Below are 22,739 nucleotides of genomic sequence, written 5' to 3' on the forward strand. Positions count from 1 at the left end.
ACCGCGTTAAGACTATTCAAGCAGGCACGCTATTACTCGCCTCAGTAAAGAAATATAAGAGCGTCGACAAAACAAGTTCTTTCTTGTCAATGGTCAAGCACTGCGCCTCACCGTTGCTCCTGCAACAAACGAAATAAATGGTTGGGGGTTAGCAAGACGCCTTCCGAAATTTTGTAACGCAAACTGGCACCTATTTGAAACTGCTCAAGTAGATGAAATCACACAAGCAACTAGGGGCGGGGGCGAGACGACTCTGGAGCCAGAATGAATTGCTTTGTGCCTCACAATTTAGTGGAAAGAATATATTATATCTAGATATCGCCTACATTTGTCTTTGGCTGAACACACACAAAATATTTGCAGCCGGGGCCTGTCTAGCTATAGCTATAGCTAATAATGCTGAACAATTGCACATATGTTGCGCACATGAAATTGACAATCAAACCTTTCCAAAATATACCATAAAGTACTTTGATACAAAACTTTCTCCTCATCCTTTTCTTCCACTGTAGGTTGAACACATCTCCTCATCCTTGTTTACAGCATATTCGTCTAGGTTAGTATGGCCCATAGCTTTGTTCCTCGGCATCCTCCGTTAAAATGTTTATAACAGCTTGTATAATCGACCGACCATATGGCCCAGATGCCTGTTCCTTGCACAATGACATTCTTCATAACAGTGCATCTCCTTGCACAATGACATTCTTCATAACAGTGCATCTGGACAACGACTTTGTAGCATCGATGAAGTACGGCCGAAGAGGATACAGATGAAGGATTGAGACATACAGGCTGAATGGTTAAAATATGTCCAAATAGATCTTCTTGCTATACGAAAGCACTCTTGTTCACAGGTGATCACGCACATCCTCGAGGTGAAATCATGTCATGTGGCAGCGATCAAAAGTCTTGCAAGAACCTATTTCCGATGCTTTCTTCTTGCTTCAGTTCTTGGCCGCTTTTCCTCTTCCCGTTCTCTATCATGCGTTCTGCAGTTTAAAGATTTGTTAGAGAAACATGACTTATATTTTAAAAAGGTTTATACCAAAAATCACGGCTCAAGCAGATGCTTCATTACATAACTTTTGTGCACAACCGGAAAGAAAATCATCAAAGTAATCATCTTTCTGCAGATTTATTTCTAACATACCTCTGCTACATATTTCGACATTAAACCTACTCATAGCAATGCGATTAATCTCTTTTGTACATGTAACTCAGAAATTCATTAAAGTCTAAAGCTCATATTAACCCAATACAAGGATAAACACAATTTTAAATGCAAATGAGAATTCATGCTGTTAAAATATGCTTCAAGACAACAAAGTGATGCAAGAGTATATTGCATTTTACATGTGTAAGCTTTCAGTGCTCACTTCTTTTAAGTCACTCTTACACGCGAGGAAGAAAAAAAAGAGTGATGACAATTTTGCATACACCATCCATTGATCTTGGTTTTGGTACCTAGGATTTAACAGTGTCACCCATGACGACTATAGGTGATAAATATCATAATTCTCAACCAATGGAAACAAATAATTTGGATAATATCCATTCTTGGTAATACATTACTCCATCAAAATGTATGTGTCATGTAGCTACTGGTATAGTCTAATAAAACGACAGTTTTAGTTGCGTGTTTCTCTATAATTCATTATTGTACACGAGTATTTATACTTTTCAATTGTTTAACCATCTTCAAGCAGCTTATGCAATATCACTAGCTTAAGTGGTCAGTTGCCAGCCATAACATGCCTTAAGTGCATGACACCATCTTATCTACTCCCTCCGTCCCAAAATTATTGTCTTAGATTTGTCTAGATATGAATGTATCTAGTCACATTTTAGTATTTAGATACACTCATTTCTAAACAAATCTAAGACAAGAATTTTGGGACGGAGGAAGTACAATTTAGGAAGGTGAGATGGTGAATTTTCAACATTCTTTACCTGCATAATGACTAGTAACCTGGGAATACAATCATTATTTTATTTGACTAAATATTTCTTCAATTTAGAAAGAGGCGGGTCAGGTGCATGCTAAAAGAGGTCAAGGAAAAAATGGGATCATTATTTTATTTGACTAAATATTTCTTCAATTTAGAAAGAGGCGGGTCAGGTGCATGCTAAAAGAGGTCAAGGAAAAAATGGGCTACAATTTGCACAAGATATTGATCGTTGCTGTAAAAGAGATTGTGTGTTCCAGATGACAGCTGAAGTAGACCACATTGCAAAGTGAAAAATGTTATAAATTGTAGGAAAGTGTGCATGCTTAGTTCAATGAGATCATCATTTCCAAACTTACTGGTCAGCCTCTCTACGACTTGTCTTGCTTGTTGAATCCTTGGCATGCATCCTAGGGAGGTCATCAGCATGTGATGGCCGATGCTGTGAAATAGCACCCTTTCTTTCTCTCTCTCGTATTTCAAATTGCGAGTTACCAGCTCCAAGGCTCGGAGGCTGTGGAGCAGAAGGTGCATATTCCCCAGCTTCTAAAGCAGACTGATCTTTCTTATTTTTTCGCCGTTTGGATGCACTATTAGGGTCACTATCTTCCTTCACAGTATTACCCTTGTCCCTATCCATGTCATCTACCTATAAAAATAACAAAGCATTAGAGATCAAGCAAGAATGTTCGGTTACATAATGCAAGATCCCAAGAGTATTGCATGCCAAGTCTGAGCACAAGACACGCATGACTTTTGTCGATATAACTGAACTAGTGAGCAAAAAATGATCAAAATCAGAGAGAGTATTCGAGAGTGAAGACATATATTGATATAACTGAACTAGTGAGCAAAAAATGATCACAAATCACAGAAGAGTACTCCCTCCGTCCGGAAATACTTGTCCTAGAAATAGATGTATCTAGACTTATTTTAGTTATAGATACATCCATTTTGTACATTTCTAGGACAAGTATTTCCGGACGGAGGGAGTATTAGGGAGGGAAGACATATATCGATATAACTGAACTAGTGAGCAAAAATTGATCATAAATCACAGAAGAGTATTAGGGAGTGAAGGCATATTTACCTTGCTTGATGAAACATCCCTATCTTCACGCTTTCTATCCCGGAGATCTTCCTCTCTTCTGTGCTTTCCATCATTCCGCGGCAGCGAAGCATTCTCCTCCACGTGCCACCTTTCTTTCTCATCATGCCTGGGAGACAACCGCTGAGTATGCCTGGTGCTTCCACCCCTTTGGTCACTATCTTCATCTCTTCGGTTAGCAGCGACTGATTGGGGTACAAAACTAGTTGGAAGAGGTGGAGGTGGTGGCAAGCTTTGCCCTCGGAACCGTTCATCAGAAGTATGTGCCTGGTCTATGGAGGGTTCAGCATGCTTAACTTTGCTTCTCTCCTTAGTCCTGTCTTCTCTTCCTTTTTCAGGAACCCTGTCCGTCCCTCTGTATTGCATCCTTTCAATAGAATGTTCTCTCCTTTCCAATAATCTGTCTGTTGGTCTCTCAACCACGTCTTCTCCACGGCGCCTATCAGTCCGATCTGTTTTCTCTCTATGATCTCTGTCGTATTTTTCATTGACCCTTTCTTTTAATTTATCTGTCCGAATTAGGTTTTGTTCCTCATTATTACCTCTCTCATGATCCACAGAGTGGAATTTATCTACTGATTGCAAGTCCATCTTTTTCTCTTTGTCCGTATGATGTTCTGTTAAGTCATCATTCCGCCCTTCAATTTCTCCTTTCCTTCGTTTACCTGTCCTCTCTTGTTGTTCAACGGGAACAGATCTTTTTTGCTGTTTCACGGTAGAATCAACCAAGTCAGTTGATTCACCTTCACCGATGGAATTAGCTGTTGCATCACTATGTGCAGCCAACACCGTTGATCTTTGGGAGGATGCCGGTACCTTCTGTGGCGCGGGATGTACATTACCGTTGGTGCCAACCAACAAACTAGTGGGATTAGTATCCAGCCCACCATCAGCTGGCTGAGACAATACTTCTCTGCCAGCAGGAATAGTAGAGGCTTCTTGATTAAGAACCCTGCTGGCAGGTTTCCCAGGTTTTGCATCTTCCTTCATCAAATCATGCTTAGAAACCTTTGCAGCATTGTGTGCATCACGCTTTTGTGGTGCTCTTGTCTGTTGTCACAGAAACTATTAGAAACAATGCAAAGTTGCAAACTATCTAGCACAAAATTGTTCACTGGTCACTGCTATGCACCATGAAATAATTAAGGACTACAAACTGAAGACTTGGATTGTGTTCTAACAAGAAACACCTGAATCCGTTGTGTCGAAAGAAAGAAAGAAGGAAAAAAAAGAGGCGTTAATTTAAAAAGAAAACAAAAAATTTACACGTGGAAATACACTTATCTACTTGCAAATATTTGTGAAGTACATTTATTTGTCGTCTGGAGAAAAAAAGACAAGGATGAAAGATTAAGATAGACGTTATTTTTTAACCAAAAATGCTAATTTTTGCACAAAGATGTACAGGTGCACATACTATTGCCATATGCAACCTTTTAGGAAATAAGATAAATTAAAACGAGCTATTGTTACTTTTCACATGATAAACTGAGAGGTACCTCAGATTCTGCATCCGGCTTCAAAACTTTAACTCCCTCATCAGACAAAAGTTTTAGAGGTTCATCTGCACCGCGTGCAGGCCCTGAAACTTTTCGTGCAGAGGAAGATGGCATTTGACTATCAGATCCATTTGCAGTCGAGGCATTCTTCTTATGTTGAGCATCAGGCCTCATTGCATTTTCTGACCTTTCATGCCTACCTTCTGTAGACTTTGCACGAATGCTGCGATCTTTTGCCGTTAAGGGATCTGCAGACTGATTTCCTGTAGGAAATCCAAGGAACAGTTATGCTCCAGCGAATCATAGTGGTCCAACAAAAAATAAGGCCTTCTGTATCTTTCATTTACCAGGAATAGGTTTGCCAGGCACTGGCTTCGGATCAAGGTGACCCATACCAAACTCTTCTTCAGATAGCCATGAACTCTGCATAATAATTGGGCATTCCACACATACATCTCATAATCATACACAGGTGGTTGTCTCCTGATAGGGAGGAAAAAAGGCACCAGTGAAGATGTAACACTTACCTTGCGAGCTGCCAGAGCAGCAGCTACACCAGTGGCCAGTACTTTCAGATCTTCCCTCGCATCCGCCTTTAGCTTCGCAACCTGGTAGACATATATGTGAGTAATAGCCCAACAGCAATATCACAAATGGTGACTACTGATGTACTTACCCTTTTCTCAATGTTGATACCGCTTTTTCGAATCACAGGAAAAATACTAGTTATCTTTGTGAGCACAATAAGTGCGTTTCTGATTTCCATGTATTCTTTTGATTCCATACATTGATTAAGCACCTTGGTAATTCTTGTACTCCACTTATAATGAACCTTTCAAAAGCACAGAAAATAGATGTTAAAAACACATGTGAAGAATATAGCAGGACAACATAATTTTTTGGATACTAGAATTCACATGTCTTTTTTGTTAATTCAGGTGACGTGAACAAAATCTACCGAAAAAGCAGCAAATGACAATAACAAATGGGGCCTACTTACTAAGAATGAGCTTTCCTTCGCAAAAATGTGGCAAAATAACTCATTCTCAGCAAGCAGAGTACAAATATTTTATGCCTCATGTCCTCTTTCTGTGGAATTAAGGTGAAGTATCAATAACTTGGAACTAGCATGCCAACACAAAATGTGCCGTTGTGTGGGGCATTGGAGACACCAGATTTAGATGAATGAGTCTGGGTTCCTCTTAACATAGTTTGCGAATTTGTAAACTAGTTCATTTGCAAAACTGTAATTCCCTTAAACTAGTCCATCAAAATCTGGTGTGCCAACAGCTCACACTAAAGAGTTAGAGTTGGCACCTAAACATGGTTTTGTGTATTAGTATTCTTCACATGATTAACTTCTGAACAGAGATAGAACGGAACTTACTGTTTTTATGCACATCTATGGGGCCTCTGTTGGCAAACAATACTAGTGCAAAAGATTTATGTTTGAAGTAATTTTAGAAGGTGACATTACACATAAACTACATAACAGACTTATTTTCTGTGCTGATTCCATGCCTAAAAGAAGTTTACTTGTGCACAAGATTGTGCTTTCATACTACAGATCACCCCTAGGAACTCCTATGAATTGTCGACTTAGAGCATCTCCAGCCGCGCCCCCAACAGGCCCTCCCCAGGCCATTTTTTTCCGCCGGCGACGGAAAAAACGGTCCAGTCGCACCCCCAGGAGCTGGTTTTTCGCCGGTTAGGGCCGAATTTGGCCCCGGCGGTCCCAGCGCGCTGGGGGGCGCCAGGGGACGCCGGCGGAAGAAAAAACGCCGCGTCGGCCCCCCCGTCAGGCAAAAAAAGACTTTTTCTTCTCCGGATCCGCCCCTCGCGCGCCACACCTTTTCGCCACCGTGCCGATTCCGACGCCGCACACCTGCCTGCTGCCGCTACAAAGGCCATCTCCCAATCGACGGGTGTAGGGTTCGCCGCGGCTTCGCCCCCTCCCCCGCCCCTGCTTCTTGGCAAGCTTTCCCAGCGCACCAGGCACGTACGCAGCTGCGCGCCCCGCCACGCCCGCCAGGTGTTCGGCGATTTGCCTGGCCGATGGACTCCGATGACAAGGAGGCGCTCGCGGCGCTACGGGAGGAGGAAGCCGATGGCGACGTCCAGGACGAAGAGCATCTCATGGTCCTCGCCGGTCTGGCTGGCCTGTTCGCGAGCAATGCAAAGCCGCGGCGAGGTGGCTCGGCGTCGGGCCGACTGAAGGCAAAGCAAAGGCATCGACTAGAAGGCTATTGCTTGCTCTACGCCGACTACTTCGCTGACGCTCCTCTGCACGGCGATAAAGTATTCCGGCGCCGTTATCGTATGAGCCGGAAGCTCTTCCTCAGGATTGTGTGAATTCCATCAGGGAATTCGACAGCTACTTCAAGTGCAAAAAGGATTGCACCAGCACACTTGGATTCACCTCGCTCCAGAAGTGCACGACAACTATGAGGATGCTTGCGTACGGAGCTCCCGGTGATATTTTGAAAGATTGTGGACACATAGCCGAGTCCACCACCATTGAGTGTTTCTACAAGTTCTGCATGGCAGTGGTGGCAGTTTTTGGACCTCAATATCTGCGATCACCCAATGTTGAAGACACTGCTCGGATCCTAGCACAGAATACAGAAAGAGGATTTCCTGGGATGCTTGGAAGTATCGACTGCATGCATTGAAAATGGAAAAACTGTCCATTTGCTTGGCAAGGGATGTACAAAGGCGCCAAAGGAGGTTGCAGTTGTTAGAAAGTATTAGTATTAGTCTAGGAGTCCTTATTAGTCTATTAGTATTAGTCTAGGAGTCCTTATTAGTCTATGTTTACTTTCCTTGCACCTCAAGTCATGTGTAATATATATATGCCCCTTGGGCCTTCAATACAGATAAGTTGCTTTCCTAACAGCAGTGTGGTACTTAAGGCATTGGCCACACATGATCTCTGGATATGGCACTCCTTTGGTATGCCAGGAACTCACAATGACATCAACGTACTGCAGTGCTCGAATGTCTTTGCGAAGCTTGTTGAAGGTCATGCTCCTCCAGTTAACTACGAGGTCAATGGGCACCACTACAACAAGGGATACTACCTAGCAGATGGCATCTATCCGAGATGGTCCACATTTGTGAAGACTATCTCAAATCCTGCACCTGGAGGCAAGCACTCCTATTTTGCCAAGCGTCAAGAAGCTTGCAGGAAGGATGTCGAGCGGGCATTTGGTGTGCTTCAATCTCGTTTTGCTGTTGTCCGGTACCCCGCTCAGACCTGGTCGAATGATCAAATGTGGGAAGTCATGACTTGTTGTGTTGTCTTGCACAACATGATCATTGAGAGCGAGCAGGACGAGCCAATATTTGACACTGAACCATATTACAGGCAAGGTCCTCTTGCCCAAGTTGATCACCAGCTACCGGCAACCACCAGCTACAGGCAACCTGGACTGCCTTCCTCATCATGCGTCAGGAGATTCGAGACCCACAAGTGCATCAACAACTGCAGCACGATTTGGTGGAGCATCTATGGAGGCTCAAGGGCAACGCCTAGCTCGATTTTTTATTTGTATTGACTTGTTAAACTATTTTTTGTTTTGTATTGACTTGCTAAACTACCTTTTGATTTGTATTGATTTCTATGATGAACCATGTGATAAAAAAAACTATTGTTGTTCAATTTGCGCCGAAGTATGCCGAATATGGGTCAATTTTGCGCCCGAAAGTGGCGGCTGGGGGGCGCCCTTGGGTGGGCGTCTGGGAGCCCGAGCCCCCCCCCCCCCCCCAACGCCTTTTTTGCGCCGGCACACCCCCAGGCGGCGCTATTTCAGGCCCTTGGGGGGCCGAACGGCTGGAGATGCTCTTAGTCCTAAATTTTAGAAATAGCGATCAAAGCAAAAAAAAAAAAAAAAAACACAGGCTACCTATGTTTTGACCGCTATTTCTAAAATTTGAGGTCTAAGCTGCACTTAAGGAAATGATAAGCATACAGAACTTAATTATGCGACACATAACTTCAAGGAGTGTGTAAAGCATACTTTAACGAACTGAGCATAAGGTACACGCTGACTGTTTGGAAATCTGAAGTATAAAGCAAATCCTGGCTTATTTCCACATTCACGCTCATATATTGCTTCCTCACTCTGCAAAAAATTGTATATGCAAACTCAGAAGCATTAAAACAATGTAATAACCATCAGGAAAGTTGTGATGAAAAGTGTCTAGCACATGAATCAAGAAACTACCTTCCAATAGTAGGCCATCTTCAGTGTCTCATTAAGAAACCGTCCAAGCCTGCCAGCTTCATATTCTGTACAACAACAGATCATTGGCTGTAGTGTCTTGCAGATGAAAACATCTATATGATTCACCGTGTTAAAAAATGGAGTCCCAAGTGAATGAATCGTCTGGACAAATGTAGCACAATACACAGCATCCTGCATGCTAAAAACGCAACGTGGATATATACAATGCTGGAGAAATTCCATGTTGATCTTCAGTGCGTCCGGACTGGAACTCAGCCATTTATCCTTTTCACGGGCTAGCCTTTGGAGAACTGATGCAACATGTTGTTGATGCTTGTCAGATTCGTTGTTCAATTTGTCAACTAAATCTTGGACTCTCTCCTTGTCCTTCTTACGTCGTGATATTGCAATGCTAGAGTTATCTGAGTTATCTTCGAGTTGCTTGAGATTGTCATGCAACTTCTTGATTTCTGCATCATAACGATCTTTTGGGAAATGGAGATCATAGAGTGTTAAACCCCAGAAAGTAGCATATAATTCAGGTGAAAGACCGTTCCAGGCTTTTGTTGGCAAAATTGTTCGGATTGTGTTAAGAAGATCTGACCACCTGTTAAAAAAAGAATACAGACAATTGCACATGAATCAAACCTAAAATATCATGGAGATGTCAATGAAGTTCCAATATCATTTAGAAACAGAAATTTTGAACCACAGTTAAACGAGGCTTAAACAGTTTAATTATAAATTTCTGAATGCAGCCATTATCAAAGGTATTAGTTGCTAGCTACCCTACCAGCTTCCAAGGACACAAGATCTTTGCTGATCTTCTAGTGGCAAACAAGGAGAGGATCAAATTTCTCATTGTTGTAACCAGATGATCTGACGGTGCATATTTTCTCTCACCTTCCTTTGCAATTTACTTTTCAATTTATTTCAACATGAATCAAAAGATAAAAGTGGAATAACCAAGACGTGATAATCCCAAGGCAGATTTCCAGCTCGCGGAAACATTTGTACCATTTTTTAAGAACAAAAAACAAAAAGTGTGTTTTGAAGTTCTGATAAAAATCAAAAAGAAATCAGACTACGTCATATGAAAAAATATGTCTGTTTGTTGTCTGCACAAAAAAGATGAGGGTGGGGGCTAAACTAGCTACTATTTGTAACCCCCCTTTTTTTGCAATGAACAACGCGTATGTTTGCACGAAAATCTGCAAGTGTGTGTTGCCATATTTACACATGATTTATGTTTCCAGGATAATTTGCAATGTGGATTTCGTTAGACAGGTGTAGGTGAGCCCAGGAGCCCAGGCTCAACTAGGAGTTGCCGGTGATGACCCATACCACTGAATAGTTGATTGGGAGACTTATGGCAGATGTTCATAGAAGACTTACATGATTAACTTCTGGGATGAATCACCATGCAAGATCATATCATCACATGATACAGACTCCCCTTCTTCATTGCCATCCAGAGGCCAACAGGCTTCACCACTACTAGCGCTTTTGAAAAGTCTCATTACAGGACGGTATATAAGAAAAGCAACCTAGAATGAAGTAAAATTGCTAAGATGTTAACTCACTGAGGCATGATTACACAATGAAATCCCCCACACATTAAAAAAAATAGTGTGCAAGGTATGAGTGTATTACGTCTGGCTCGATATGATATTTATAAACCAGATCTTCCAACGGAGGTACTAGTTGAACATATGTTGATGGAGTTACAGCACTTGAAAGAAACTCGGCATACTGAAGTAGTATTCCATGGCATCTATCAAACTGCTCGCTGACCATCTTGATATATGTGGCATCTGCATTTATTATAATCCTGAGAATAATGCCAACATTATCAACTTTAATAGACGTGCAAATGTAAAAAACTGAATATCACAGGCTTCTAAGATAAAACATGAGCCCCAAAATGCAGATAATAAGGCTTTAGCTAATGCTTCTGAGTATTTGCTTTGGCATATATTATGTAAATAAATAAATGCAGAATTCCAGAAATATAGTCAAGAATTTCATTCATTAGGATACATCTATGCTAACCGTCAGTGTGCCATCTATATTACAAATATCATATTACATAACTACAGTAAGACTAAAGTCCACTAAGCAGAGGGAGCAGGCCAAAATTAGGACCGGGGGGGGGGGGGGGGGGGGGGAGCGAGAGGATTTTGCCAGTTCAGACAAAATCTTACTTGGATCTGTGCTGGGCAATAAGCAGTAGTAGGGGAATTGCAAGTTTAGGTTCATCTTTTGGCAGCAGAGAATCCCGCAGCTTGTTAGTAGACTTATTCAGGACCTACAAAAGAATGATTTGGTAAAACTGTTTTTTGAACTTACCAGGAAATAAAGAAAAGAGGCTTGGTGGTTCCTCATAAAACCTTATAGTTCCGTGTTGAGCCAAACAGTGAAGATTGAAGCCGCAATGTTTCGCTCCCTGCCATACCATCAACCTGTTCATCAGTCATGTTCTCAGTGTACTGTACATTTGCCATTTGCTGAATGAGTTCCTGCATGTTACATAATTTTAAACTTCAGATTCATACAAAACCAAGGTAGCAAGAAAGTTTCGACATAGCCAACAAACCTCAAGTACAACAAGCTCAGTGCCCAATCCTTTCTTCAGTTGATTAACTATGTATTGGAAAAGGCATTTTAGCTCCATGGAAAAATGCTTCTTGCATCTGTTAAAATTTCTTGGTTCAGAGTAGGAGCATATAAAGATTATAAAGATAATAACAATACTTGGAAGGGAAACACAAGCACCCCAGATATTAGAGAGATATACAACACTAGTAGATGTATTGCTTGCTTTTTTAAAAGCATAAAGATTAAAGACTTATTCTGAGAGTTGGACACAGTAATTATTCATCGATCAAAATTCAGGATCAAACGTGATAAACAAACAATAACAAGAATTTGGAGTCTTGGCAAATCGGCGATATCTTCGTTCTACAAAACTTCTACAGACACGATGCTAGAATGAGCAAACAAATGGGGAGAGGGCAACTCAAGATTCTAGACAAGATAACAGCCAAAGATCCTAGCTGTAAAGCGAAAGGTAAACCTCTAAATATTTAGGTTATAAATCAATTACCTTATGTTGCATTAGCATACTAATATCATAGGCATGCATGTTTGACATAATGTGTAGTATGCTTAGCTTACCACGTACGAATACGAGTAGAGAAGAATGTGATATGTATTAAAACTGCATTCTACGCAAGTATTCATTTCAGTTAGTATGCTGCTACCCACTACGATAGAAAAAAATATGAACCGTTCAATGCAAATTTTGAATGGCAGGAGATCATTGTTTGAGCCATATGATAAAAGCACTTACAAGGGCCCAATAAGCAAGAACATAAATCACTAAATATCGTTGGATCATCAGGTTTAACTAAAAATTAATCAGTACATCACATCATGTGTTGTGCAAATAATGTAATAACAGATAGGAGTCAAAACTACATACAGGTGTCCCCAGAATGATGCAAGGCACTGAAGCCAGTCTGACAGATTAAGACCGTCATCTTTTACTCTCTCACGACCACCTTGGGCCAACCGTTCTATTACAATATATTGCAAGATATCATACTCCAGCTGTAAAAGAAGCATACTTAGAAAACACTGTAAATTCAACTTATAAAAATAATTCAAAGACACAAGCAAAACAATTACAACCAGCTCTAAAAAGGGTATGGGCATCTGTATAAAACATGCATCATATACACAGCTAATACCTGAGTCAAGTATTTAAAAGCATCCACAACTGGATTTATCATGTCCCTGTATGCTTCGACCTGAAAATTGTGAATGTACTGTAGGGGTAAATAATTGAAACAGGTCAAAGGATTGCAATTATAAAGGTGAATTTCCAGAATCAACGAATTATCATAATTAACCCAATATAAACAATATATTCAGAAATCATTGCCCAGACCCCCTCTGTTGTTTCATCAAGTGCTGTGTAGCCCTAAGGAGCATCCTCCTTCCACATGTACACATTCCATTATATTACTAATATATAGAGCAGTAGGACTTTGGAGGCTCTGCTACCTTTTGGTCCCCCAATTTTTTTTGTCAGCACCATTATGATTAATTAACAAATTTAACAGTAATGAGAATATGAGATTAGCATTCCCCTTAACATTGATTAGTTCCAATTTGACTACTCTCAACCTCTATGTCTGTTAACCACAACTGGATCCTTGAAGGGATAACATCAGAGGATGTAGAAACAGCAGACCAACATTCAAGGGTCTGCTGCCAGTTTAGTTGATAAGGACACCATGGATCATACCCAATGGCAGATCTAGTGCACAAAGAGCTGATGTAGCCAGGGTAAACTAGAATAGCAAGCACTCAGTAAGTTCAGCATCTAGGATAAAAACATACTCCCTCCGTCTGGAAATACTTGTCATGGAGATAGATGTATCTAGATGTATTTAGTTCTAGATACATCCAATTTTATTCATTTTTGCGACAAGTAATTCCGGACAGAGGGAGTATAACGGATTTGGACACTGCCAGGTTGGTACAAAGACATTCCACTGGATCCAGAGAAGATAAAAGAGCCAAATACAGCCAACATAAGAGAATTAAAACAGATGTAACAATGATTGGTAATCTCCAACATAAGAGAATTAAAACAGAACAAAGGGAAATAAGCTATTCGCAAAAAGAGCTTGCCAAAAAATTTAATTGCAGAAGGCCACAAATACCACAGCTGCTAGTCCAAATGGAAGCAGGGCTGCATGTTTCAGACAGGACTGCAGTATCTAGTATTGCTTTGAATAAATTGTATGCGCATAGTTGGTTCAAAATACCTGTTGGACAATTGTCCGAAGTACGGTCATTGGATTTGCATGAGCAAGTTTAGCCACCATGCGGCCAAGCTGCTTCAGATTTTCCTTGGCCAGCCGTTTTAGGAGCCTTCTGGTATCCAGCTAATTGAAAAATTAAGCATGCTGGTGATCTAAAGCTCAAGCTAAAATGATAGGTGAAAGAAAGAAAACCCAGGCATGGAATAAGCAGACAACCTTTGCTGTTTGCCTTGCAGCAAGGACAACTGGGTTTTGTTCAGCGTCCTTCTCCCACTCACCATACAAACGATAGCGTACCTAAACATGAACAGTGCCGGATTGGTTAAAAAGTTTAGTTCAATATAACAAGCAACAGTCATGAAGCATGGCAAACCTCATAAGGAAGAAGGGAAAGAACTCCCCATATCTCCATATCAACAGCAGGATTGGCAGGTATAAGTTGCAGTGAAGGAAGCAAGCATGACCCAAGTGCTTCTTCAATATGAGATTCTGGAGACATTACACCTGCTGTTCGGGCTGATTCTTTCGAGGAGGCATGGTACGCCTTTAGCACTCTGCAAACCTGACAATGAAAACAAATGCACCATTCGCCATTAAATAATCAAAATCCAACAATTTTTGCAACTAGATACTCCAGGAGGAACTGCATAATTGCAAGCAAAGGTGTCCATAGTCATAGGACCTTTCCAAATGCTTTGAAACAAATGCAGTATAGTAAAACTTTTCTTGCCATATGAAAAAAGGTATACTTTGGTATCAAGCACACTAAGTATATATGGAACAGGTGCTGTGTGCACCCATCCCTAGAACAAGTCATATCCAGTAGAGCAGCAGGACATCAAGCAGATCAAATAAGAGAAGAATTCAACACTAAAAGATCTAATGGTACCTTCTGAAATAATTGTGTGTCACGATGAAGGTATGGTCCACAAACAGCAAGCATTTGGAAAAACACCTTCGGCGGATGAACCAAATAACTTGGTAAAGAGACAGATGATGCATCTATCATGTGTGTGTCGGTGTTACGGGAGATTTTGTGATGCGTTTGACAATATGCACTGTAGGCTGAAGAAATAGTCTTCTCAATAATTCTGCACAAATGGAAGTAGAATTGAACAACATAAATCGGGAAACTCAACCATTGCATTACATGAGACATACTCGGGCACGCCATAATACGTCATACTCCCTCCGTCCCAAAATAAGTGTCTTAAGCTTAGTACAATTTTGTACTAGAGCTAGTACAAAGTTGAGACAGTTATTTTGGAACGGAGGGAGTATTTCTTATTAGTGCAGATAATATCATAACAGCATACATCTGCTGATAAAATATGTAGAATATACAGAGGAAGTCGACAAACCTAAATAAACCATCACATATTTCAATGTGCTCAACAGGATTTAGCTGTGCAAGGCGTTCAAATAGTAGCTGTGCATGGTCCCTGGCAAATAAAAGCAGAAGTCCATCAGTGAAATAATAACATGTCAAAGAAGACGGATGTGTTTACTGCAGGAGTGAAACTGTACCAGGTGACTATAACAATGAATCGTTATTAAAAGAAACTTTACAGTATTATAATAAAACATCCAAGAACAATGGCACGCAAGGTATACCAATCATGAACTGAGAGGAAACCAAGAAGAAGCCCCAGCTTCTGGTTCTTTTCTATCTCAGGGGCTCGCTCCTCAACTATATCATTTTCCATCTCCAATGCTGTGTATAAATCGATCATTATTTCTTGCTTCTCGTCATCCATAAGATCCTTTCCAGTAGCAGCAAGATTTATTTTGCCTATTTTAGTAGCCTGTGATCAAGAAAGAGATGAGTAAACTCCAAGTTGAATCCTCTGTGTCAATAATTATTGAAGTATACTGAAGATTAATGCAGACATAGCATAAGTGTAAGACCAGATCTACATGCACAGTTCAAAATATTTCCAGTAACTTAAAACACAGTTATACCATCCTACAACCAGTGGTGCGGCTGTATTAGTGTGTCTCTACTGTTGACAGAGAGGTTCTTATAGTTATAGGTAACTGTAAATATGACACTCCTTCAAAGCCTAAACTACAAGATGACAATCAAAAGAATTACATTTTTGCCACTCTAGTTCCAATTTCTATATATATAATACTATATAGTAATACCAATTTTGAATCAGATCAGAGCATCAATCCTAACCAGTGGGCCCCTAAATCTAACAGTTGAGAGTAGTGGCGCATTCACAGTGAACAGTAGCCAAGAGCTGCCTCCGCCATGTTCTGGAACCATCGACCACCCTTCACAGAAAAAAAGGGCATGCCTCCTGGCCAAGTTGGAGTTTGAGCGGAGGAATGACCCACCGTTAGCTGCAACCAAGCTGATAGGAGACGCAACTATCCAAAGCCACACCGTAGCTGCACTACCATGTTGAGTAAGCAAAATTCGAGATGGAGTCAATAGTGGTGATAGTTTGTCTGAGTAAAGTGGGGAGAGGGAGCATCATTCCCAATGACTTACAAAGAGATGGAGGAGAGCCTGAACAAGAGAGATAAGATGTTGAAGGCAGCCACTGATAATGAAAATGACAGTGCAGCGAGCCCCGAGCCATTGGGTGAGATACGCGTGATGCGCTGGAGCTTGCAATCACTGCACAGTACTGCTACAGAGATTCAGGATGGGATCAATGGGAACAAACAAGAGGGTGACACCACCCGCTTCATGGCCGCCGTGTCTCCGTTAATCACCGTCTGCGGCTGGGCCTGAGGGGCTTATTCAAGTTCAGCCGCGAGGATAGCGAGGGTGCTGGCATCGATGGCAAGCAGGATAGGGCAGGGATGTATCCAGTGGTTAAATTAGATCTGAATCTCCATTACTAGGCGCTTACATCTGACAGTGACTGAGTTCAATCTGTGCTGTAACTCAAATACATGGGGATGCTCATGATGGAGAACAACTAGGAGAAAGATGGAAGCAATGCTGAACCAGAGCATCCAGCCAGTGGACATCCTGTTGAGACTGGCCACTGCCGAGGGCAGCATTCCCACTGCTCAGGGCCGGCACCAAGTACAAAGCCAAGGACATCGACCAAAGGACGACACTGGAGTAGTCCAGCGGTGAAGTCAGGGAATTTGTTGTGAGCTTAACTGCGGCAAAGGACAGATAATTCATGAGAAGATGGCACAGCGGTGGAGCAGGTGATATAGATTCAGGGGCGGAAGAAGAGTTCAGTCGGTCCACATTGGCAAAGTCACGCTGGCAAAATAATCACGTCATGACTAACGTGTTAGTTTTGCCATCAAACAAGGGGTTTGGGAGTTGCATGAATGATTAGCGTGATAGTTATGGATTCATGAAAAAATATCGAAGTGTGGCAACTGACTATTATTCCTCATGATGTGGTTCCAATAAGAATTATCATGGTAATTGCTTAAAAGAACTTTACACGGTGTTGTTTCCTTTTTCAAATGGTAGTCTTCTGTTACATCTAAGAGTCGAAGCATACAATACAAGGTTATTGAAAATCTGTGGTGGGATTTTTATTATTTGGGTGCATTGCAGCGACATGCATATAATTCTCATTATAACCATACAAAATACAGCAAAACTTTTTTTAGAACAGAATGAATTCAACTGGAAAACTACATACTAACCTCGTCAATTTTCCTTGAAACAAAGGAGCCAAAATGCTCAAATGCCTCATCATCATTTGGAAGTAAATGAGCATAGCTGAAACAGAAGGCATAAACAGGTCATGATTTATGAAGCATCTGAGGTGTAGTTGAAAAGGATATTCCTACACAAATTGATACGGCACAAAAAAAAATCATATTGACACATAAACGACTCTGAAAATAAAAGCAAACAAGGACTTGAGACAAAGGTTATGGTTGGTTGGTTGAGTGAAATACTCCCTCTGTACACTAATGTAAGACGTTTTTCCAGTTCAATTCTTACATTAGTGTACAGAGGGAGTATTTCACTCAAACCAACTAACCATAACCTTTGTCGCAAGTCCTTGTTTGCAACTGCAAAAACGTCTTATCTTAGAGTACAGAGGTAGTAATTAATAATATTCATACCGAATAGGATTACTTTTTCTCGGTATTGCAGTACCTTCTGAGCAAAATGACCTAACAATCTAGTACTGCTTATAAAAGTCATCATGTAGTTACAAGAAATGACCATCAAAATAAGAGCAGAAATTGAAGTGGGCATCGCCAAAGGAATGTGATGTTAAAAGTGCCAATTTAACATGTATGTGAGCCTTACAAAAGTTTTTTTTACTGCAGATAATTTTTTAGAACAAATATTTTGTAGGAGGACGTCCGAAATAACAGTTTGAGTTCAAGAAGTGTAAGGGAAACACAAGGACAACTAGAAAACTTACAGGTTATCAAGGTCAATAAGACCAGATTTGACTAACAGGGCTGCTATTCGGAAAATACCAGATGGAACAGGGATGTTTACATCCAATTGTTGATAGTATTGGAATTTGAACCCCAAAATTTTAGCAGCATGGGACTGTAACAAACAGAAGTCATAAGATGGGCTGAATGAAAGTACTACGTGAAGTATGGTAATAATCTTTACAGGCAGTCTAAGTATCTTATTCAAAACTAATATAATACCTTTGGAAAAAGAGGTATAAGCTGATAAAAGATACTGTTATCTGGATAGAGTTCAAAACATTCCAACACCTAGCAGGCAAACAAGGAAAAATGTAATTACATTGTAGCAATGACATACTTTTACAACATTAGATGGTAATACGAGGATAAAAAACGAAAACTCACAATGTCAAATACACGATTTGGGTCCAGGTCAAAATGTCCAATTAATGACTGTCACAAGAACATTATGTCATTACACAATACTGTTTACATGGCCAAATCATAACATAGGAGTAAGAAAGAAAATTCCAACACCCAACCTTTATAATGCTGATAGTAGCTGAAGAAGTATTTTGGCAAGCCAAATCTGAACCGACTTGACACAGTAGGGTTACCTGAATCATAGACAAACAAAGGCAACTAGGTTAAAGAAATACAGCAAGCTCCAGTACACCATTTCAGACGCATCACTTGATAACTAAGATGATAATGGAACTTAGCTGAGGATCCCACACGATTGCAATTTACTCTCAAATATATTTCAAACTGGAAGTATAAGAAGTTTGAACACGTGTGTGGATATATACATCTGCAACCACAATTACAATTGTTTCTAGAAGTATCTAGATTATTGAGTTTGCTCTCTGGATTTGGTAGGGGGAAGGCAAAATTGGCTGTAGGAAACTAAACTTGATTGACATTACCTGATTGTGTCACAGCCCAGACACTTAGACACATCATAAAGTTATATCCATTTGCTACTAGACACCAAAGTGTGTAATGGCAAACGAGCATGGTTATTCAGTTATTCTAGAGTTTTCAGGCAGCAAAAGTGTCCAGCAAATGACTACAACTTCATAGTGTGTTCGGGTAACAACATGGGTTTGTGGTGTCTGGGCAGATGCTAATCAAGACAAGTGTTCTATAGCATCTTTTCAAATAAATACTTTGAGAAAAACAGGTTATTTGGCTTCCACTATTTTACAGTACAAGTGTCCAATTCTGTTATTTTAGGATCAATAATTAGTTGACTGTTTTATAGACTCCCCTTGCACTATAGGTATCCCGTTAGTAATAAGGATCAAATAAGTTTGCAGTAATTTAGGGCAGTACCACTCAACAAAGCATCAATACCGAAAGTAGAAGCACATAAAGATATGTTATGCTACTCAATCCATATAGCACAAAGAAATACTTCCTCCGATCCAAAATAAGTGTCACAGCTTTGAAGTGAGGTTATTAGTTCAACTTTAGTTCAAAGCTGTGACACTTATTTTGGATAGGAGGGACTAACAATGATTACTTAAAATTTTCTTAAAAATATGGATGAACCAATGTACAACCATATAACAAGAACAAAGGATGGAAGTTTCACAGGCAGATATACATACTAACTTGGCGTAGCCCTCACTTTCCTCTCTTAGCAAGTTGAATTTAGTTTGCTGATAAAGAAGCCGTGTGTTGACTCTGACCTGTTGCCAATTATTACAAGCAGCCGTTAAAAAAATGATGCAATAAACAGGTAAAAAATAAGATGTGCAAAATAAGGAGAATGTTGTTGCACAGAAACCATGTTTAAAAGATATATGCGCCAATGTGACATGGTATATTGTAATTCATGTGAGCACACACAAATATCAGGAATCAATGATCACTACATGATATCCTAAGTCCTAACAATGTGCATGGTATTAGTATGTGACACATACCTCCTTGGCTTTTAAATCCTGGCCCTTTGACTTACTCTGTTCAACCTCCCATAGGAATTCTTCCTTTAAATGTGCACATACAGGAAACAGAGATGACATGATGTCAGCTGCCTTGAATCATAAAAGGTGGTTTCAACAAAGATGTGATGCCCTAGTATGACGAACAACGAATACTCACTTCACATCGCTCTTGAAGAAGCCTAGGCGCAATCAGTGAAGACTCCACAAATGACTTAGTCTGCAGCCAGGAGTAGTATTTAAAGGAAATAAGTGAGGCCTAAATCCCCCACCAGAAAAAAGTAGGGGCCAAGAAGATAGATAACCTATTTGCATACTAAAATTATGAACAGGTGTTGAAGTGTCAAAAAGATATTTTACCATTTTCACAAGACAGTTGCGATGTTCACCAGAAATTGTAATCTGTGCATAACTTCAGGTCAGATCGACAAATAACGCAGCATTCAATGATTATGACAAAATGGCAGCACAAGCAACGGACTGGTAAATCTAAGTTACACGATTCAAGTAAATGCACCTTGGACTTAGGCATCGACCCTGGATCAAAAGCAGAACCACACTGATAGGTGGGAAATAAAAGGTTATTGATTGAAGTCCTATGATAATGAGTAAGCAAGACACAAAGGTGTCAAGATATTTTCGTTTTTACATTTCTATTGACCCTGGTTGTTGGGAAAACAACAATAACATCGTAGCGGCATCTATAGGTAAAGGCTGTCATGGCATCCCAGCGAAATTCGCAGGCTCACAGCAACAACCGGGCTTCAGGATGACAATGTCAACATGTTGGCCAAATTGGCACTTATAACTTAAATGACATGGAGAATGCCCATGGGTGCAATTCCAATGGTAAGGGAGTTCCAGACGGTTATTACAACTTTTCTACAGCCAAAAGGACCATTTATGTCTTGATTTGTGAGCCATCTGCCACTTGCTGGCCTAATTTAAGTCCCCAGAGCCCTTTCCTCACTACAGCCACCACATAGCCTGTCTTGCCTAACCACAGCAGCAGAGTACACAAACTGCCCTTTTCCCTCTACTGCTACACTCATCCTCACCTCATAAACCCAGTTCACCACAGCAGCGAGTAAATGGGGAAACAGAAGCTATGACAGAAGCCAGGAGGTGGAGGATCACTGTTTCCTAGCCCGAGTTGGGGACCCCACTCGGTCCTTGAGCTCAAAGCCACCAAACCTGCCGGGCCCACTAGATTCGTTAGCCAAACCAGAAATCTCTGTGTGACACTCCCTGTCACCTGCGTCCGTGATCAGGTGACACTCGACAACTCGATAACTCCTAGACAACAATGCTCTTGGTAACTGTTTTGTTGTATAGATGCAGAATAGTTCAATTTTAGACCAGTTTCACTGAACAGGAGAACTAAAGCCATGCAGGGTAGACCTTTGTATTGGTTCACCAGAAACTGGAAAGGGACATCATGAGCTTTTGTACATAAATCACCTCGCTTATCTGTAAGATTGTCTTGCACTTCACTGCAGAGAGATATTCGTGTTCATAAGCACGCAAATCTGAACACTCCTGCCCTACAATTCGAATAACAATGAATAGGTTTGTGCTCTCGGCCGTTATAAGGTTTGCTACTGTCATTCCCAAAGATGGTAGTTCTATGTTGATCAGTAAGAGCATAATTCAAACCTTCTTTTCTGCTACAGTTTCAGCAGAATACTTTTTCCAAACATAGCCTTTAGAACTTGTCCAGAGCTACCACACGCTATGACTTCCAGTGCGATAATTGTTCATCACTGAAACCTGGTCTGCCACTTCAGCTGGCACAACAAGTAACATAGACTACAAACTGGCTGATTCTCCCAGTCAAATTTGTTTTGGCCAATCCAGCTAAGTACTGCATACTGTGTTACTCCCTACGACCACTCAATAGCGAATTGACTAATAATCAGACACATTCCATCGAGCCAGTGCCCACTGGAAACCGACCAAGCAGTGAGGACCACACAGCAGCGAAAGAAAAAGGGGAGGAGAATACTCACATCCTGCCCTAGGTGGGCGACGATGTCAGCGAGTACCGAGTCGGAGTCCTCCTGCCAAGCCTCCTCCACGAACACCACCGAATCCAGCGCCGCCCGGCACTTGTGCGGCGGCAGGTCCCCGAGCACCTGCGCAATCCAACCCACGCAATCAGCGAGAAGACGGCAAGGACAGGTCCAGCGAGCCGAGCACAGAGTGTCGGGGAGCTCACCGTCGCCCAGCACAGCTCGTAGAGGAAGCGCGGCATGGGGACCGGATCGGGGAGGCGGAAGGCGGCGGCGGACTGGCCCTTCCATTCGCGGAGACACTCCTCGGTGACGTACTTGAAGTCCGGCGCCTGGAGCGGAGGCGACATGGCAGCGGGCGCGGTGTTGGTTTTGGAGGGAACTAGGGTTTCATGGGAGGTGGCGAGGCCTGAGGAAGGAGGAGGCGGTGGCGGCGGTGCTAGACGGGGATGAGAGACGGCGAGGGAGGCGGACGGGGAGGGTGTGCGAATGTGATACGCTGCGTGGTTTGGGCGTTCGGTTTTGTCCGGTTTATCACCGGTCGGTTTCCTAGGTTTTCGCCTGCTCGGGTTCGGTTTTCCTTGGTTTTCGCCTGCTCGGTTTCGAACATACGGAGTAAGGCCCTGTTTGGTTCCAAATAAGTCACCAACTTATAAGTTAAAAAGTGCAAAAAGTGACTTATTTTGCCAAACAGGTTCAACTTATAAGTCACCCCAACTTATAAGTCATAAGTTGCTCCACCCCAACTTAAAACTTATAAGTCACCTACTTTTGAGTGGGTCCCACCACTTTT

The 22,739-nt window shown here is 41.4% G+C and overlaps 1 protein-coding gene across 2 annotated transcripts; it reads right to left on the bottom strand.

Moving 5' to 3' along the window:
* Positions 1–287: 287 nt before the first annotated feature.
* LOC123445203 (THO complex subunit 2-like) lies at positions 288–22,437 on the bottom strand. 2 transcript variants are annotated; one of them, XM_045122160.1, is made up of 34 exons: positions 22,153–22,437; positions 21,944–22,069; positions 20,295–20,336; positions 20,095–20,154; positions 19,917–19,979; positions 19,599–19,679; positions 18,528–18,602; positions 18,391–18,438; positions 18,226–18,294; positions 17,985–18,118; positions 17,248–17,323; positions 15,229–15,419; positions 14,976–15,056; positions 14,504–14,705; positions 13,988–14,176; positions 13,831–13,911; positions 13,618–13,737; positions 12,532–12,591; positions 12,264–12,391; positions 11,376–11,472; positions 11,170–11,298; positions 10,984–11,087; positions 10,433–10,610; positions 10,175–10,326; positions 8,780–9,386; positions 8,573–8,677; positions 5,230–5,385; positions 5,081–5,161; positions 4,901–4,976; positions 4,554–4,816; positions 3,871–4,104; positions 3,037–3,759; positions 2,306–2,595; positions 288–989 (listed from the first exon to the last, which is right to left on the bottom strand). In XM_045122160.1, the coding sequence occupies exons 1-34, from the start codon at positions 22,294–22,296 to the stop codon at positions 920–922; spliced, it is 5,235 nt and encodes a 1,744-aa protein (XP_044978095.1). In that variant the 5' UTR covers positions 22,297–22,437; the 3' UTR covers positions 288–919. The 2 variants fall into 2 exon arrangements, with proteins under 2 accessions (XP_044978095.1, XP_044978094.1); XM_045122159.1 differs by having other exon boundaries at positions 3,037–4,104.
* Between the last annotated feature and the right edge of the window lie 302 nt (positions 22,438–22,739).

This window comes from Hordeum vulgare, chromosome 3H (genome assembly GCF_904849725.1).
Source record: "Hordeum vulgare subsp. vulgare chromosome 3H, MorexV3_pseudomolecules_assembly, whole genome shotgun sequence".
NCBI lineage: Eukaryota > Viridiplantae > Streptophyta > Magnoliopsida > Poales > Poaceae > Hordeum > Hordeum vulgare.

Excerpts from the sequence above, each read along its gene's own strand:
- LOC123445203 (XM_045122159.1), bottom strand. The coding sequence starts at position 22,296 with ATGTCGCCTCCGCTCCAGGCGCCGGACTTCAAGTACGTCACCGAGGAG. Across the intron at positions 18,295-18,390 it reads CAAATCGTGTATTTGACATT|GTGTTGGAATGTTTTGAACT; the intron begins GTGAGTTTTCGT and ends TTTGCCTGCTAG. Across the intron at positions 15,057-15,228 it reads TTCCTCTCAGTTCATGATTG|GGACCATGCACAGCTACTAT; the intron begins GTATACCTTGCG and ends TTTATTTGCCAG.